This window comes from Antechinus flavipes, chromosome 3 (genome assembly GCF_016432865.1).
Source record: "Antechinus flavipes isolate AdamAnt ecotype Samford, QLD, Australia chromosome 3, AdamAnt_v2, whole genome shotgun sequence".
NCBI lineage: Eukaryota > Metazoa > Chordata > Mammalia > Dasyuromorphia > Dasyuridae > Antechinus > Antechinus flavipes.
The window spans coordinates 563,485,602-563,501,099 of record NC_067400.1 but is presented as its reverse complement, the minus strand read 5'-3'; the positions used below and the strand labels follow the sequence as shown (position 1 = coordinate 563,501,099).

Below are 15,498 nucleotides of genomic sequence, written 5' to 3'. Positions count from 1 at the left end.
AAACTGGTTACCATGCCCTAACCAATCAGAACACTCAGCTGTGAAACCCTTCCTGAATCCCAATATATTTTGGGGACCTCCCTGCACCCCAATGCTCTCCCTATTTCTTCTTCCCTTGCATGACTCAGCTGCCATCTTTAAGTCTGCCCTCCTTAATCTGGACTCTGCTAGGCAGAACCAGTTCTATACCCCTTATCAGCCTGGATTAGCTACAGAAGATGGGTCTTAAATGTTTGAGGGGGGAATATAGTAGAACCCTCAATAGTAGTGAAGACACCAGTACTTTTCAGGAAACCCAGGGACACCAGGCTTCCGGAATGATGTAGTTACCTTAGGTATATACCTACTGGAAGTGATCTGACACAGCCTTAAAGAATGTATGAAAGAAAGGGTGTTTCGCCTGATAGCTTTATTCCACTAAACTATCCTGCAAGGATGTCTGTTCTGTCATCCAAGTCTGGAATGCTATTTCATACCTGAACCCAAACAATGAGCCTTTAGATTCATGAAAGAAAAGGAATTGCTGTTAGCCCCCATTACCAAGCTTCCCACCAATCATGTGACCCATCCCATGCTGTTTTTTGTCTGCACTCCCAACTTCATGTCTAACAGTTTTCCCTATACATTTGTTTGTTCTTTGCTATCTTTCTCTTCTGAAATTTGACCTGTGTTACAATGATAATAAAACTTTTGCTTCTTGACTTAGAAATTACCTAAAGCTTCCAAATTATTTTGGGACACCTGTGAAACCCTTTCAGAATCCCTATATTCTGGGGAGCCTCTGCAACCCAACACTCTCCCCTCTATTTCCTCTTCTTTCTCCTCTATTTTTTCTCGTTCTCTCCTTTCTCCCTTCATTTTTTCTCTTCTTCCCTTCCCTTTTTTCTCCCTACTCATTCCCTGCTCACTCTCTTTATTTCTTTTCTATTCTCTCCTCTATTTCCTCTCTCGTCAATTTCCCTCCTTCCATTTCCTCTATATTCTAGCTGTCCCTTCGATTTCCTCTCCAGCCTCCTTTCCTTTCCTCCCTCCCCGCTCGTTTTTCGCGCTGCCTCCTCCCCTATCCACCCGGGACGCCTGCGCAGGCGCAGTGGCGGGACTGCGGCGCCCCCTGGCGGCCGAGGGGCGGGGGCGCGGCGGGGCCGCCTCCCTCGCTCGTTCGCTCGCTCCCTCCCTCGCTCGCTCGTTCGCTCGCTCGCTGCCTCCTTCCTCGCGCCTCGGCCCAACATGGCGATGCACAACAAGGCGGCGCCGCCGCAGATCCCGGACACCCGGCGGGAGCTGGCCGAGCTGGTGAAGCGCAAGCAGGAGCTGGCGGTGAGGGGGCTGGAGGGAGGCGAAGAGAGGGAGCCCGGGGGCCTCCCCGCCCAGCTCGGGTGCTCCTCGGGGCGGGGATCCGGCCCGGCCCGGTCCGGCTTCCAGGCGGCCGTTATGCCGGCGGCAGCGGCGCGGGGCCTGGGGCGCTCCGCGAATCCGGTGCGCGGGGCCCTTTCCTCCGCTTCCGCCTCGCGCTCCCCGTGGCCCGGGGGCCCCATCCTCGCGCCCAGGGGCCCAGCTGCACTCACGCTCGCGCCCGCCTTCGCGGGCCCGCGTCCCCACGCGCCCCCGATGACTGACGGGCACGAGCCACAGGGGCGGGGCCAGGCTGAGAAGCGGGATGGGCGGGGCGGAATGGAGAAGGCCTTCGCTCCCCCGGGGGGAGGGGGGCACCTAGGGGAAGCTGGGTGCATTCATAGGATCAGCGATCTAGGGCCGGAAGGGGTCTCGGAAGGCCTTCTAGTCCAGCCTGTTTATTTTCCAGCTGGGGAAGCTGAGGGCCAGGGAGGTTCTGTGAGGAAGTGAAAGGACCCTCGTAGAAAGTGAAGAGTGTCCTTGGGAGGTGGGATAAGATTGTGTGGGAGGGATATTAGCGATGGGGGAATTTATAAAGATTTGGTAACGAGAGAATACAGGCATAACAAAGTGACTCAAAGAGAGCCGAGTCCGGCTGGTGGGGAGGCATCTTCACCTGGAGCCGCAGATGTTGGTTACCATAGCAACAAGGAATCTGTGCACAGCCCGTGGCATTTGCTAGCTCCTGCTAATAGAAAAGGGATCTTGACCCATAATGGCTTTCTAAGCCTTATGGATGGAAGGCCCTTCCAAAGATCACTTTGCTCTTATACCTTTTATCAACACGAGTGAAATTCGCCTGTGGTATTGGCCATCCTGCTCCTCCAGGTGTTAAAAGCAGTATTATTATATTCAGAAACAGTGAAGGGCCTGATTTATTCAGAATTCTAATTTTACATTCCAAAGCAAAGTAGAGATTCTGTAATAATTTGGGTTTGCCCTGTGGAGGGTGAATATTAGTGCAAATGTACTGAAGAAGAGGGATCAGCTGTGAATTCTTGTGAGGCAAGAGCCTCAGTTTTAAACCTGTTGACTAAATCTCCGTTTGATCACATTGAATAATCCAAATTGAAAGGTAGTAGCATCCCTGTGCTTTTTTTGTGTGTGTCCACCAGGAGACGCTGGCAAACTTGGAGAGACAAATCTATGCTTTTGAAGGGAGCTACCTAGAAGACACCCAGATGTATGGCAATATTATTCGGGGCTGGGACCGCTATCTGACAAATCAAAAGTGAGTGTCAGAAAGGCTTCTGTTTTATAGCTGGTATTTTGGATAGAATGTTACCAATTTCTGTTTTTAAGAGTATATCTCCAGTAGCCATTTATAATTTTCTTTAATGTCTAGTACCATTTGTCATCATATAGCTTAACATATTCCAGGTAGCAAACTTCCTTATTTGCTTAGTGATTCTATTTGAGTTTAGCATCTGGATTTTTTTTTGTTTTTGTTTTTGTTTTAATGAAATGATCAATCCCCAGGGGTCAATTTCATTTCTTTCCTAATCTATGCTTTTTGCTGTCCAGTGTTGGCAAGAATGCTGAATTTATACTCGGGGGGCTACTATTTTAATTCCTGTTTTATTAATTTATTTTTAAAAGTGATTGCTCAAAGTCATATACATTTTTGGGCCTCCATGTCCCTCTCTATAAAATGATGATGTTGGCAATAGATGAATTCTAAAGTCCCTTCCAGCTTTAAACTTATGATTCACATTTGTATTTGATATCCAGTCACTGAAGGCAATGATTTTTTCATTTTCCAATCCCAAAACTCTTCCAAAAACTGTTCAGTAAAAGAATCTTGAAATTTAGTGGGTAGAAGCAGAGACACTGTCCTGTGTAGTATACTGTTGTTTCTGAGTTTTGACTCCTGCTGTTTTCTGCTCTTAAAATAATGATTCTTGTTTAGAAGCTGGAAGAGATTTAGGAATAAGTAGACTGATCTGTACATTTGAACATGAAGAAATTGACACCCAAACAGATAGTACCGTCACCAAACCTGAGTCAGAAAAGTAGCCACCAAGACCAACTTGGAGCCTGGGACATAGTAGTAGTTAGTAGAACAAAAGGCCTTAGGACTGGAAGGAGCCCTGGACATGGAATGAGAGGACTAAGGGCCCTGGCTCACTTGTTAGTCTTTAGACAAGTCACTTACTTGAGGCTCACCTTTATGTATTATGTGAAGGGGATTGTAATCCATGTACTACTTTCATCCCAGGGAAGTGGTGATGAAGCTTTGTAAACTTATTATTCTAACCCACCAGAGCAGACTACCCCAGTTCATTCTTAATCCTCTACAGTAGTCTGTCACCCTTGGGGACCAAAATGATGTGTGCTTTGGAATCCTTGGGGATAGGCAATGAAATGGTTGCTCATATGAAAACTTCAGCTCTGGTAATATTAACATTCCCCTCTTTCCACATCCTGGTTATTAGGTCCCCTGAAATCATCCTCCAGGGCTAAAGTTTGGATCAGAGCTGTGCACGATTTGTGAACAGTGCTTTAGCTTTTCAAAGTATAGCACAACATGACTTTTATGGAAAAGTGTTTTACATAACTTCATGTGTGCCTTCTCAATTGGGGAGGTGGGAAAGGAAGAAAGGAGAGAATCTGGAACCTAGTTATAAAAACAAATGTAAAAAATGTACATGTAACTGGGGGGAAAATAAAATGTAAAATTTTTTTAAAAAGTATAGTGACAGCTAAATCTGAACCAAATTTAGTTAATTTGGTATGAAAAAAGTTAATTTGCAGCTATTTCATCAAATGATTATATCTAAAAGAACTTTGTAAACCTTTTTAAAAGCTTTCTATATGCTCAGCTGTGAATGTTAACTCCATCAGTTCTCATCTTCCTGTTTCTATTTTACTTTTTCTGTCCCTTCTTTTATATCCTCTCCTCTTTGTCTCTCTGTCCGTCCCTCCTTTGTATCCCTCTCCTCTCCATTGATGTATAGTGTTTGCCCTTTACCTCTGCTCATGGCTCCCTTTGAGTTTTTTTCCTTGAATTTTCTGTCTTTTATTTTTAGCCTTTTTTTTTTTTTTAAAAAAAAACTAAGGCAGTTGGGATTAAGTGACTTGCCCAGGGTCACACAACCAGGAAGTGTTAAGTGTCTGAGGTCATATTTGAACTCAGATCCTCCTGACTTCAGGGCTGGTGCTCTATCTGCTGCGCTACCTAGCTGCCCCTGTTTTTAGCCTTTTTGTACATTTTGTTTTCTTCCTTGTTCTTTGTGATTTCTTTCCTTTTTATCTCTGGCTGTTGGGTCTTTTTAAAAAATTGTGTCTCTTTCTTATTTTGTGGATGTCTCCTTTATTATGGTTTATCTCTACTTGGATGTAGCCTCCCTCTTGGTATGAGAGAGAATGTGTCTGTCTGTCTCTCCCTCTTGGTGTGCGTGTCTTTTTTCCTTTTCTCTTGATTAATGTGTGTGCTTTCATGCATGCATGTGTGTCAGTCTTTTACTATTCCATTTGTTTTGTATTTGTCATCTCCATTTCTTTTCTGTTAGTGTCTTTTTTTTCCCCTCTTTCTTCCTCTTGGTTTATATTTGTCTCTGCCTTCCTTTCTTTTGGTTTGTGACTATTTCAGTCATTCTCCCCTTTTCTTGGATTGTGCATCTGTCTCTCTCTTCTTGGTTTGTATGTTTCTGTCTCTGTCTCTCCTTGTTTATGTCTCCTTTCCTCTTGGTTTATATGTCTGTCGCTCCCTTCTTCTTAGGGAGTGTGTATGTCTAACTCTCTCTGTCTATACCTTGAGTTGGTGCCAGTGCATATACACATGAATGCATGTGCTTTCCTCTTGTGAAGTATATGTCTTCCTTTTCTCTTGGGATATGCAGATCTCTTTCGTGGTATGTTTGATTGTCCTCCTTTCAGGCTGTGAGAAATCCTGAATCATTCCTGAAGGAAAAGGAGGTGAGAGTTCAGTGGAGGAAAGGGGACTCTTGACCCTTGCCTAGTAGGTGAGAGTGAAAGAGTATTATAGAGAGGATTAAAGGAAGGAAAGGGACAACCATATACTTAAAGCTTAAAAATACAGGCTTTCCCTGAAGAGGAGGGATTTGATTCTTCTGAGGAAGATGCAGTTTGTCTTCCAGTTTGACACAGTTGTACAGCAGAAGCTAGTAGGTAAAGATCATCCCGTTGAGGATTAGAGGAAGAAGCAAAGAGCTGCAGTGGAATGTGGTTCCTGCCGGTGAGTACTGAAGCCACCAACTGATGACGTGAATTACAGAAATATAGGGGTTTGTAGGTTTTCTGATGAATATATCCCCAGATTTATCAAAACAGATGGCTACTCCCTGCTTATGGCGATTCACTTGAGCATAAAAGGTATTTCTGGAAGTGATCTAGACAGTATTGCTAAAGAAAGCAAATCTTGGGCAGGAAACCAAAGACCATAGGACACACATCCCTCGCCCTTATCCATTGAAGTCAAGGAAAGGAGAAAATGAAAGTTAATTTTGGAAATGAAGGGCTAAGACAGTAGTGTCCGAGAAAGAGATTTGGACTTCTGGACCATGGACACTTTTCAGTGTTCTCTCCTGGCTTCCCTTGTTCCTGACTTTTCAGACTTTTCTATGACTTCTCAAACCTTCCTAAAAGCATCCTGGGACTTCTCATCCTGGAAGATCCCTGCACTTCCTTCGCTAATTAGTTGAGTTCTTTCCAAAACTTTCATTTTGAGGAAGTGCCCAGGGGTACTCATTCATTCCTTTCTCATTTCTGCTCCTGACTTCCCTTGCCCTTGCCCTTGCCCTTTTCCTTTTTGTGGACTTTCTTCAAGGGCTAGTCTGAGGTTTTTTTTGGCTTGTATTTATATCCTCAGTCTTTAGCATAGCGCTGGCATGCAATGAGGTTTTAAACTTTTATTTGGTTTAATTGGTTTAAAATATAAGGAAGAGATTCCTGACAAGGGATTAAGTACAGCTAACAAAGGTTGGCTGGGAAGAAAGTGTTTTGCATATGTGATCAAAATGTGATCAAAATGGATCTAAGCTAAAAAGGATTTTGTTGAATCATTTCAGTTTTCAGTCATGTCCAACCCCATTTGGACTTTTTTTGGCAAAGATATTAGAGTGATTTGCCATCTTTTCCAGCTCATTTTACTGATGAGGAAACTGGCATATGGGGTTAAGTGACTTTACCAGAGTCATACAGTTAGTGTCTGAATCAGATATGAACAAACAGAAAATCTTCTGAACTACAGAACAAAACATTATCCACTATCGCCTTGCTGTTTGGGGAGGGGGAGAAATTGCTTAAAATTTGATTACCATAAAGATTTCCTTCTTCTGGTTCACATGACTAACAGGATAGAATATTGGAGATACTTTCTCCAGTCTTTGTAACATTTCAAAATTTCCTCCAAATAGGAATTTTGCATAGATAAAGTAGTTTCAGATGTCTCTATGGCCTAGTACACCAAGAGCTTTAAACAGTTAGCAGTTCAATAAACTAACTGCAAAGAAGACTCATCTCTGGTCGATAATATCATCACTCAGCAACCCCTTCCTTGTTGTTCATCATGCTCTAGCAACAGGGCTGCACAAACTTATCTACCAGATTTGCCACAGAACTCAGTTCTACTCCCTTCCCATAATTTTCCTAGTGCCAGGAAAAATCAAAACCCAGTAGCTTGCTCAGTTAGAACAGCAGTGACACTTGGGGCTATAACTTAGCCAATGGAATTAAAGTAGTACCTTTGTACCTATCTTTTTGGCACTTCACTAACTGAGAGGGAAAGCATCCAGCTGGAGCCAGTTCTGTTTTTCCAGAAGTCACTTAAGGCTGGGACATAGGACAGTGAAATGTAAATTGCCCAGAGTGAGAGGAAGTTGAAAGTGTTTTAAGATCCAGCCCTCCAGGAAACTGCAGTAAAAAAGGGAGAAGTCAGATCTTGACTAGAAGGTAGTTACTGAAATCTAATAGGAAACATATCAGACTTCTAGGTCCCATGGTTAATAAGATGAAGGGCTAGAGATTTTCTCCAATCTTCATTTCCTCTAAAATTTTTCTAAAATAAGAATTATGCAGTAGAGATAAATCAGTTTTATCAGTCTTCATGATCTAGGCTGTGAAGAAGCCAAACAAGATAAATATTTGATGAATTGACAGCAGGAAAGACTAATCCTTAGACCCTAACTTGCCCATTTAGCACTCCCTCACCCCACTATGGTCCTAGAAACAAGTCTATCCAAGTCAATCTACATACTTGGTATAGAATTTGTCTCTACTACAACACACCTTACTCCTGCCTCCCATTGCCTCAAAAGATCCAAGTGGCAAAAAATTGCTTATAGTGCAACAGAGTATCAGTGTTTTGAGCTGTAGCAAAACTTGAACTAAACTCAGGAATAGAAGAAGGTGGGGCAGACCCTGTGTCTAGGGGATTTGTGGCATTTCACTAACCTGAGAGAAAAAGTCCAGCATCCCACTGGGGCCAGTTTTTTACTCCTGGAAGTCACTTGGAGCAGAGACCAAGTCTGGTGAATCATAAATTCTCCAGTGTGGGAAGAGGCTAAGGAAGTTATGAGATCTAGTTCTCAGGGATACTAGCATCAAAAGAATGGGATCCAAATTGAGCCAAGGGAAAAATAAAGAAAAAAGATCCTTCAAAGACCTCAGATGGAAGAAAACTCAAAGACCTTAAACATAAACAAACAAACAAAAAAACCATCAGGAAAAATGTTAATAATAGAAAGGGAAATGACTTTCAAATTAGGAAACAAAGTTCAGGCATCTGTATTGTAAGAAAATGAATTCAGTACCTGCTAAGGCAGAAGACCCTTTGTATTCCCAAGAGAGTATAGAACCACAGCAAAATGTTCCTGAAAGGTATAAAAGAGAAATAAAAGCAGAATTTCAGGTCTGCATAGCAGAAATAATTAGAAGAGTAGAAAAATTTGAATCTTATCATGGCAAGTCTCATTAAAGAAACAAAAAAGAATAAATGTCAATGCATAGGACAGCCTATAAGAAGAGAAGCAAAAAACTATTAATATTAAAAGAAAGCATGATCTCTATGTAAGTAAAACATATTACTCTCAAAACTGGGATGCTTAGAGATAACTTAAGGATGATAATCTCATAAAAATATGACTAACCAACATACCTTGATCACATAATGTTAGAAATAATGCAAGAAAACTACTCATTACTTCTGAATATAGACAACAGTCTCTCATAAAAACATGACTAACCAACATACCTTGATCACATAATGTTAGAAATAATGCAAGAAAACTACTCATTACTTCTGAATATAGACAACAGTGCCAAATAATGCAAGAAAACTACCCAGAACTTCTGAATACAGAAAACAGTGCCAATTGAAAGAACTCACAGATATTTATAATAAAACCCTATACTGAAAACTCTTAAGATATAGAGGATTTAAATATAAGAATTCTGTTAAGAAACAACAGATTTTTCAAGTGATAAGAAAAGACTCAAATATAAAGGAAATTAAAATAATACAAGATTATTCTGCACCCACCAGAAACCGCAAAAGGAAGTGGAACAATTTTCCCCAACAAGCAAAATGAATTAAAGATGCAGCTCAACATGACATATCCAAATCTGATCCTACTTATTAATGAAGAAAAAATGGGATGTTCAATTAAGAAAAGAAGTGTTTGAAATATTTGAAGCAGGCATCAAATAGAGGTGATAGGGAAGAAATAGGTCTGAAATATCTTAGAGTACAACCTATATACTTCACAGTACCCTTCTCCCACATATATACTTATGTAGATAGATATGTATGGCTTTTTATGAAACTAAATTATAGGAGAGGATACATAAAAAGGGGAAGAGGAGGAATGTGATGAGACTGATGAAGTCAAAGGTAGCAATGAAAAAAAAAACTTGTCTAGAGCCTATTGGAGAATAGGTAGGCAGGCAAAGGGGAAGGACATCAACATGGGGAAAGAAAGGGAGAAATCTTGTTTCCTTAATGGGAGGGTATACTATGCAGCCATTGAAGGAGAATCTATGAAAAGAGTTAGGGACTTAATAGTGTATGTTATCTGCAGAGATTTGGCACTTAGAGGACCACTCATCCTACTTTTGGAGAATGGAAGTAAAAGCTTCTGGGGATAACTCACATCTAGAAGAGTACAAGGATGGAGATTCTTCGGTAATTGGGGAAAATATCAATCATGGAGTAGGTAAAGGTTAACCAGGGATATTGGAAAATTCTTACAATGTACCAATATCTTTTCTGTCATTTGCTTTCTAAGAGTATGGCACAATGGGGAAAAAGGGACTAAGAGACAAGCCCTACAAGGTATTAAATAGAAATTCTTTAGAGAGGGAACCCATTTTAGTTACATTAGAAACTTATTTTATGTGTAATTAAGGCTAAAAGAAAGACAATATAAGGGTCATGAATCAAAGAGTAAAAGTCTGGAATGAACAAGAAGGGAAGATAAATAAGAGTAGGAAAGAATCCTTTTTTCTTTAAAGATATAGAAAATAAAATTTAAAATAATGAACAAAACAGTTGAAAAAGAGGAGAGGAAACATAGTTTTACTTGATTGCTTGAATGAGAAGAGAAAAGAGCAGAAGGCTTAACTAAAGTAAAAAGAACTAATAAGTAAAACTCCACAAATTAGAAGAAATGGGAAATAATGTAAGGGGAAAGAAAGTGCTTGAGGAAGGAAATAAAAGAACCAGTGAAAATAGGGTTATCTTAATATAGATTAATATAATTGAGGGGACAAAATACTGTTTAGAGGAATAAAGGGAAATCCTAATTTGGAGAAAAAATTAAAATTAAAGACTAATGAAGAACAATATAAACTTAGCATATAACTTTAAATATGAATGGATTAAACAATTAAAAACAAAGAGAGAGGTTGGATAACAAAACTCAACCACATAATTGATTGCTAATAAGAACACATTTAAAAAACATATACACAGAATAAAAATTAGGAGCTGGGAAAAAAAATGACTATGGATCAGGTGAATGAAAAAGCTGGGGCTCTTGCTATTAGATAAAGTTGGTATTAGATTAGACAGTCATGCTGTTAGATAAAGCAAAAGCAAACAGAACATAAAAAGGGATAAGAAAACTACATTACCCCCAAAAGAAACTATAGATAGACAAATATCAATATTAAATTTGTATCTAAATTCATAAAGAAAAATTTATAAGAAGACATGGTAATAAAAAGTAGCAGGGGATTTCAATGTTTCAGTTTTGAGTTCTTTTAAATGAGACTGCTAAAAAATATACATATCTTCTAGTATTACATGGAATTTTTACAAAAATTGAATAAATATTAAGACATGAATATATTATAAACAAATGTAAAAAAGCAGAAAGAGTAGACATATCTTTTACAGACTATTCACACAATAAGAATAGTAATTACTTTAGAGAGCACAAAGATACAGGCAAATGGAGACTTAACAGTAAAATTCTTATTGTTGAGTGGGTCTCTGAACAAATTATAGAAACTATAATAACTGAAAGAAAATAACAAAAATAAAATAACATCAAATTTCTAAGAGCTCTTGCAAGAAAAAAATCATATCCTGATAAACAAGAAAGAATGAATTTAACTGCATTTTTTAAAAATTGAAAGGAAACATCTAAAATAAGTTAAAAAGAGAAGATATTAAAAATTAGAGGAGAAATAAACTGGAAACCAAAAAAACTATAGAATTGAAAGCTATAGAAAAAACTAAAAGCTTGTTGTCTTAAAAAAAAATCCAACTAATAAAATTGGTAAGTCTTTAGCAAGTCTGATTAAAGAGGACAGAATATAAACAAAATAGCAATAAAAAAGGCAAGATTACAACAAAAGCAGAAGAGACAAAAATAATATTTAGAGCCTTTTATGCAGTTTCATGCCAATAAAACAGAACAAAAAAGATTTTTTGCAATGAAGAAGAGTAGCAATTGAGATACCCATAAATTCACAGTAGATAAAATCCAAGAAAAAAAGCTAATAACAAATCTATGACCTCAAATATGTATACATAAATGCTCAAGGAGCTACTTCAGAAATCCAAGAAACAGAAGAGAAAAAAGTAAGGTGAATATTTGGGTGAGGGTCTGTGAAAGAAGAAATAGAAGTAATTTTATTTTTGGAGTACTCTAGAAACTATCTGGGCAGAAACGAAATAAAGTTTGGGAAATAACATTACACTTAGACTTTAACATTATAGTCCTGGTTATGTTCATAAAGGGATAGCAGTGTCACTAAAAGGAATAAAGATTATAAAAGCCACCTGATTGAAATAAGTATATATAAAGGAGATATATGCTGTAGGATTTGATTATGAAAACTTTGGAGAATCAATTTACCTTGTAGGAGAAGACATCAACGATGTAGGGGGAAAAACCCGTATTAATTTCCATCCACATCTCCCATCCAGGCAACCAAGAGAATTTCATATTTTAACTTTCCCATTTCTACAAAATCTTTTAAGATTATCTACATAACTATCAAAGACATTCTCACTGATAATAGAAAACAGGTTTTCACAAGAAGTATCCTATAGTATACTGTATCTTTCTCATCATGAAACTTAAGAAAAGATGTGAAGAATACAAATTTATACTGAGGATATTGTTGATTAGAAAAGAACATCTGATTTGAGTCCCCTTCAAGAGCCTCTTCCAGGTAGATGTCTCCTATTCATAAATCAGAATCATTTCAAGATTCTTTGAAAGATACAACACAGAAATAATAACCTTATGTACCTATGGTGCTACAATTGCCTTCTTGTTCTATAATTACTCTCAGATCTGTAGTATTTTCACCCTCAAACATTTTTCTTGCCTTATGAACTTTCTATCATTGAAAAAACCCTGGAGCCTCTGTTTTGGAGAGAGGTTCAGGCCAACCTCCCTTCATTTTTCTCTTGGCTTTACTTCTGACTCTTTTGATTTTGCCATCATGAAGCCATGTGAGTATCTACACATCCTCTACCTCCCATTTCAGCTCTTCTTTTGTTTTTTTCTAATACAATGTAAACTCTTTGAGTGCAGAGGCCAACTTTCCTTTTATTTGTTTCTTTAATAGCACAATTCCTAGCAAATAATGAGCACTTAATTCTTGTTGATGGACTTTTCAACAACCTTTGGATCATAATCGTTAATTGAGACATGAAATTGATTCAGCACATGGTCTGTGTTGAAGAGGACTTCCTAGTGATTATTGAGATTAAGATGAAACTGCTGGTTTCACCCATCCCTGAAACATTGCAGAGCTTCTTGGAAAGATGCAGAGCAATTCAGAACAGTTGACTACCATCCATATGGAAAAGAAGAAACGGTTAAAGAATGTCTGTTACTTAGCTTGCAATGTGAGTTTGGACAGACAGCTCTTAAAGCTGTCTGTTTCTGTATGTGTTTCTGGGACAAACAGTGCAAATGGACAAAATTCTGGCTTACAATTAAATAGAGAAAGGAGAATAGACTGGATTTTATTCAGGAAATTATAATAATTAATTTAATGCCCCATCTCCTTTTCTTAGAGTCCCATGATTTTATTACAAACGTGGAATATAGTCTGAATAATTGGAAAATGAAGATATTCATGGTGGGTGTGATTAAGCTTCTATATATAGTCAGTGATAAATTTTGAAGAGTAGGATAATTTTTTTCTTGGTTTGTGTCTTCCTCTCTTGCTCCTGGTGTGGGTATGGGTATGGTTGTGTGTATGTGTGTGCTACTTTTCCCCTTTGGGGTACCTCCCCTTTTGTTTTTTTTCCTCTTCCAATGTAGGAGTGTCTTTGCTTCTTCTTGACTTTTTTTCTCTTCTCTTTTTCTTTTTTCCCTTTCTCATTATTTTTCCTCTCTTCTCTTTTCTGATCTTTCTGGTCAGTGTATGGAACTGAAGTATCCTTTTTATTAGTTTATTTTTCCATCTTTAATTTCAAAAGCTTATGAATTGAATATTCTATTACTTTAAAGCAAAAAGAAAATCCTAAATTAAGTTTTTTGTTTTTTTTTTTTTTACTTAAGTATGCCTTTCAGCTGAAAATTTTTTCCTTGTGGAAAACCATTTTTCTCAGAAAATCAGTTTTTTCTTATCAAATCAAGGTATTATGGAGTGAGATTTAATTGTGGACACAGCAAATGTTTATGAGATTTTTTTTTTCCCTCCATTTTAGAAACTCTAATAGCAAAAATGATCGTAGGAACCGAAAATTTAAGGAAGCTGAACGACTCTTCAGTAAATCCTCAGTTACTTCAGCAGCGGTGAGTTGGGATTGGCAATACATTTTTGATGGTTGACTAACTATCAACCCAAGTGAAATTTAGATCAGTTTTTCTGTACTTTTTTTGTAATTGATGTAAATTTTCCACACTTTATGAAAAGGTCATATTTTTTCTAAATAAATCTGGTTAGCTAATTGCTGCTTTTTTGAAATGAGTGATTTCCCATGATCTTATTTTGCGGAATTTAGATTAGAATCTAATTTCTTTTTTCTTCTGACTGTTTCACCAATGAGTTTTTCTTAATGTTATTTGTTTTTAGGCCGTCAGTGCATTGGCTGGAGTTCAAGACCAACTCATTGAAAAAAGTAAGTTTTTTTGTTCTTAGGATCTGCTCACCCCTGCATTTAAATGATAAATCCTTGCAGTTTCTTTGAGAGACCTAGGGTACGCTTCCATGCACTTTTATTTACATATAGGCATTGGCAGTGTGTGTGGTGGGGAAGGGGAGGTGGGGAGAAAAATGGAAGAAAAGAGGAAAGGAGAGAGGAAAAGAAGGGAGAATGCCATATGCTTCCTTACCCCTCTTCTTACTAGGGAGGTTGGCTCAAAAACTTTCCCCGATTCTCTGAAAAAATACAAGTAGGTGATCTTTAAGCCCACTCAAAGTTATTGAAGAATTGATTTCAGAGAGAGATATCCTGGTGAAAAGGAAAGAGACTTGGATTGGTAGCATACTTTGTGGTCATAATTGTATCTGATCTTGGCCTCTCTGAGCTTTGTCCCTCTGTCTTCAAAATGAAGAGTTTGGAATAATCATCTATGTTCATTCTAATTCTTCCATATTATTAATCCATTATATCTCTAAATTCTTGTATATAAACTGGGGAGTATACTTATCGTTCCCTGTAGTGTTTAGCAAAACTAATTATTAGATGGGAAGTGCTTTGATAGACAGCACTGCAAATATGATGAACTTGTATCATTTATTGTATGGAAACAATACTTTGTTATTACTTTGACTTATGAAATAGTGTTTGAAGATGGATCTATCTTTGTATTAAGTTTTTGGAATCCTTCATATTGGAGTTTCTTGAAAAAATAGTGGATCAACTATTCATACAAATTCAAGGATGAAGGGAAATTAGGAGTCCAGAGAGAGGGATATTGAGTTGGGAGATGATTGTTTTCTGTGGACCATGCACTTCCTCCCTGCTGCCATAGTTGGCATCATATCCCATTAACATATTTAGGATGAGAACTTCTATCTCATAGAATAATAGAAATAGTAGGGAAGGGTGCTTTTTTTATTTTAAAGGGAGAATATAGCAGAATTAGGTCACAATACTTTTTCACTAGAATTAGATAAGTACAGTGATATACGAGGTAATGAATTAACTTGGGGACTAAGCTCTAAAACCATTTTATAGAAGGATACGTATCAAAGCATCATAAATTAGTATAATTTGGTTCTTCTATGAATGACTGGAATTTAAGAATCATTCAGAAATGTGATTCTTCCCATTAGACCACTTGTAATATGTCATGTAAACCTACTCTAAGGAAGAAAAATAAACTGATTAACAGTATTTCAGAATAAAATCTATAGTAAATTGTCCTAAATAGGGCTTCCTAGCAACCATTGAAGATAAATACCCACCTCACTTTTTGCAGACGATATATTCTTTTTTTCTTGCTCAGGCAATTGGGGTTAAGTGACTTGCCCAGGGTCTGACTTGAACTCAAGTCCTTCTGACTTAAGGGCTGGTGCTCTATCCGCTACATCAACTAGCTGCCCCAGTAGATATGTTCTTGAAAAGATATATGTAAATTGAAACATTTAAAATATATTAGGATTTTATGTTCTATGAATATTTTTGTAAAGAAAAGTTCTTTTGTATAATAAGTTTTGTGCTTTGGG

The 15,498-nt window shown here is 38.0% G+C and overlaps 1 protein-coding gene across 5 annotated transcripts in view; it reads left to right on the top strand.

The window, feature by feature from the left end:
- The first annotated feature begins 386 nt into the window (after positions 1-386).
- MEAF6 (MYST/Esa1 associated factor 6) overlaps positions 387-15,498 on the top strand; it is a 31,363-nt gene continuing 16,251 nt past the window's right edge. The window contains exons 1-4 of one of the 5 annotated variants that reach the window (XR_007952214.1): positions 387-1,317; positions 2,508-2,623; positions 13,532-13,619; positions 13,900-13,945. Coding sequence is in view for 2 of the 5 variants with exons in the window: in XM_051987716.1 (XP_051843676.1) it covers positions 1,228-1,317; positions 2,508-2,623; positions 13,532-13,619; positions 13,900-13,945 (340 nt within the window). In the remaining 3 variants the exon portion in view is untranslated. The remainder of the gene's footprint in view (positions 1,318-2,507; positions 2,624-13,531; positions 13,620-13,899; positions 13,946-15,498) is intronic. The other 4 variants (XR_007952216.1, XR_007952215.1, XM_051987716.1 and 1 more) reach the window with 4 other exon arrangements.